Source organism: Haliotis rubra, unplaced genomic scaffold (genome assembly GCF_003918875.1).
Source record: "Haliotis rubra isolate DU_JTF1 unplaced genomic scaffold, ASM391887v1 Scf250, whole genome shotgun sequence".
Taxonomy (NCBI): Eukaryota; Metazoa; Mollusca; class Gastropoda; order Lepetellida; family Haliotidae; genus Haliotis; species Haliotis rubra.
The window spans coordinates 1,366,242-1,369,330 of NW_025766559.1; the positions used below are offsets into that span (position 1 = coordinate 1,366,242).

General features: G+C 42.5%; 1 protein-coding gene across 1 annotated transcript; it reads left to right on the forward strand.

Moving 5' to 3' along the window:
- The first annotated feature begins 770 nt into the window (after window positions 1–770).
- Window positions 771–2,437, forward strand: LOC124279483. Its single transcript, XM_046715304.1, has 3 exons — window positions 771–822; window positions 1,110–1,442; window positions 1,986–2,437. Exons 1-3 carry the CDS (start codon window positions 771–773, stop codon window positions 2,357–2,359), a joined length of 759 nt encoding a protein of 252 aa, XP_046571260.1. The 3' UTR covers window positions 2,360–2,437.
- The last annotated feature ends 652 nt before the right edge of the window (window positions 2,438–3,089 follow it).

Below are 3,089 nucleotides of genomic sequence, written 5' to 3' on the forward strand. Positions count from 1 at the left end.
TAGCAAAGTGTACAACTATCTTACAGTAAGTTAGTCCTAATCAAACTGGACCCAGGTCGGAGAACCTACCAGCACTGTATAACCTCTCGCTATTCCAGTGCATGTTTCAGAATTTACCCAAGGAGTGTTACAGTTACTTTCAAAGTGTCATGATGCTGATTAGTGTAAACATATTTGTTCAGACCATAGGTCACTGTTCCATGTAAATACCACCAGGGGATTTAAACCCAACATGCGGTGACACTGCAGCAAATCTAAGATGTCGCTCACCGGACTGGCCATCGTACTCCTGTGTCTTCCAGTGGTCACGGAACAGCTGGGTTTCATACCAGATTTTTATGGTTCGTACTATTTAGTTACATAGAACTCAGAAACCAAACAGATCTCGGCGACATTTTTTTACTTGAATTCCTGCTTATGATTATAATGATGTGTGGTCTGTGGCTCGCAAGAGCGTTGTGTGAGGCTCGATTTCTTAAAGGTAAATACGTTTTACAGTTGAGTGTCCTGCAAGACGCTTATGATGGTTCGTACTATTCAGTTACAAGAACAAACAGATCTTGGTAAAATTCGTTTTTGGCTGAACTCATGCTAATGATAATAATGATTTGTGGTCTGTGGTTCACATGCTCGTATTTGAGGCTGGAAAAGACTTTTTACAGTTGCATTTCTGCCAAACGCTTATGGTGGTTCATACAAATCACTTACATAGAACAAACAGATTTGGGCGAAAATGTTTTTGACTTGAACTCATGCTAATGATTAAAAGGATGTATGGCCTGTGGCCCACAAGATCGTTGTTTGGGGTTCGATTTTGTGAAGGTAAATGATTTTGTATTTGTAAAAGTAAATACGATTGCGTTTCAATTTGTTATTTATCATCACTTGTGATGGAAGGTCAGGACGATGTTAAAGGCGCTAAAACTCTTCGGTTCTTCTAAATGTTTGCTGTCTGCGGATTTCACTGTCCCCGGGTTTAACCCCATACGATTTACACCCTCATTCAACACTGATACGAGTCTGAGAAAGAATCTAGAAAAGAAAAGCTCCACAAAATGTTAGCTTCAAAAATACAAGCATCTTTTTGTTCCATCATTTATTCCTCACAGAACAGTCCAGAGTCTCCTTCACATCCGGTGAAGACGTCACACTCACGTGCCCGGTTACTCTACATCCGGGAGAGGAGTATGAACAAGTTGTGTGGACATTCCTCTCCTGTGGACGATATTACTTCAAGATCCCCTGCTATGAACGATCCGTTTGGACAAGAGAGCAAGGACTTGGGATCCAGGAAGGTCCCGAAATTTCTGAAATTCCCCAAGACAGTTCTGTGAAGGCTGTAGCTACAGTCAAGAACATCACCAATGGGTATTACCTTTGCCGTGTTTTTGGTACAGGAAACACCGATCAGTCCCACATTTTCGACGTGTATGTTCTTAAAAGTAAGTGTTCTCATCCCGACACATAGGGGAATATTTATAATTTACTTGTGAATGACATCGGCTATTGAAGACAGTAATAATATATTAGGAATACAAACAATACTCATTTTTATGACAACTGCGCAGATCGACGCTGCGTATATTACTGGATTGTCAGAGCGTTGTTATTTAGCTGTAATATTACCCTCAGCAATATTCCAGCTATATGGCATCGGTCTGTAAATAATCGAGTCTGGGCCAGACAATCCAGTGATCAGCAGCATGAACATTGATCTACACAATTGGGATACTATGACATGTGTCAACCAAGTCAGCAAGTCTGACCACCCGATCCCCTTTAGTCGCCTCTACCGACAAGCATGGGTTACTGTAGACCAAGTCTAACCTGGATCTTCACGGGTTTGCAATTAATGGAATTTGTTTGGGCAGATGAACGAGGCTGAGTATTTTGTGTTTTAGAAAGGACTGAAACTTGCAAGGAATCGTCCACTGTATGTTGTTTCATTGTTTCTACATTGCGTATCGCTTTGGTTTTACTCACAGATGCATCGGCCGTGCCAACCATAAGACCTGATCCAATTTTCGTCGTGAAGGGTGCGACAGGATCTGTACAAGTCACGTGCAAGGACGAGGCCTATGTTCCTGGAAGCATCATGAGAATCTATCATGCAAGTTGGTCTTTTAGAGCAACATTCGTCGAACTCCCAACAGTTTGCACCATCACCTATGACCCCGAGACTCCTTCTGAAACGGTGTCTTGCCAAGCGGAAGTTCCAGCATCCATCTTGTCAGGCAAGCTCACCTTGCAAAACTCAATCCATTGCGACGTCATCCGTCCGGGAGGAAAACGGATATCTCTGCAAAGACGTGCGAGGATTGTGGACCTTGGTAGCGGCTCCCAAACAATCACAATATGATGTCATGCCCAAGATAAAATACTGTTTGATGCCGGACATATTTGAAAATAGATACATAATTATAAAGCTTGCAGACAATGTGCTTTTCCTTCTGTTTTCTGATCGCCTCCGACGGTAGATTGCTGAGCTGGTCTCAAAAAGATGTGAACTCGAAGGCCAATTTCATATATTCCTGCATGTGATCGAGTGAGCTTCGAGTGAGTGAGTGAGTGAGTTTAGTTTTACGCCGCACTCAGCAATAATTCCAGCTATATGGCGGTGGTCTGTAAACAATCGAGTCTGGACCAGACAATCCAGTGAACAACAGAATGAGCATCGATCTGCGCAATTGGGAACCGATGACATGTGTCAACCAAGTCAGCGAGCCTGACCACCCGATCCCGTTAGTCGCCTATTACGATAAGCATGGGTTACTGAAGATCAATATTCTAACCCGGATCTTCACGGATCATCAAGCTTCAAAATCGTGCCAATGTGCAAGCATGATCTGGGCCATGAGGTTTTGTACCCCTAAAATGAATATTCATGATTGTTCAAGGCTATGCAGAAAGTACAAGTTTTCACTAAGTTTGATTATTTGTTACAAAACATTAACGCACCCGTCAGAGATATTCACGGAATATATTCACCTTGTCATGTTATTGGATTCAGAGGCAGGTTCAGTGTCCGTCCAGTATCGACAAGTGTCTTATTAGACTCATTGCCTTGGAAATGCATTGGGATTTTTGAG

What these genes read in the sequence shown, in the direction of transcription:
- LOC124279483 (XM_046715304.1), top strand. Translation starts at nt 771, where the DNA reads ATGTATGGCCTGTGGCCCACAAGATCGTTGTTTGGGGTTCGATTTTGT. An exon ending in TGGGGTTCGATTTTGTGAAG is followed by an intron (nt 823 to 1,109) that starts GTAAATGATTTT and finishes TATTCCTCACAG; the next exon opens with AACAGTCCAGAGTCTCCTTC. An exon ending in CGACGTGTATGTTCTTAAAA is followed by an intron (nt 1,443 to 1,985) that starts GTAAGTGTTCTC and finishes TTTTACTCACAG; the next exon opens with ATGCATCGGCCGTGCCAACC.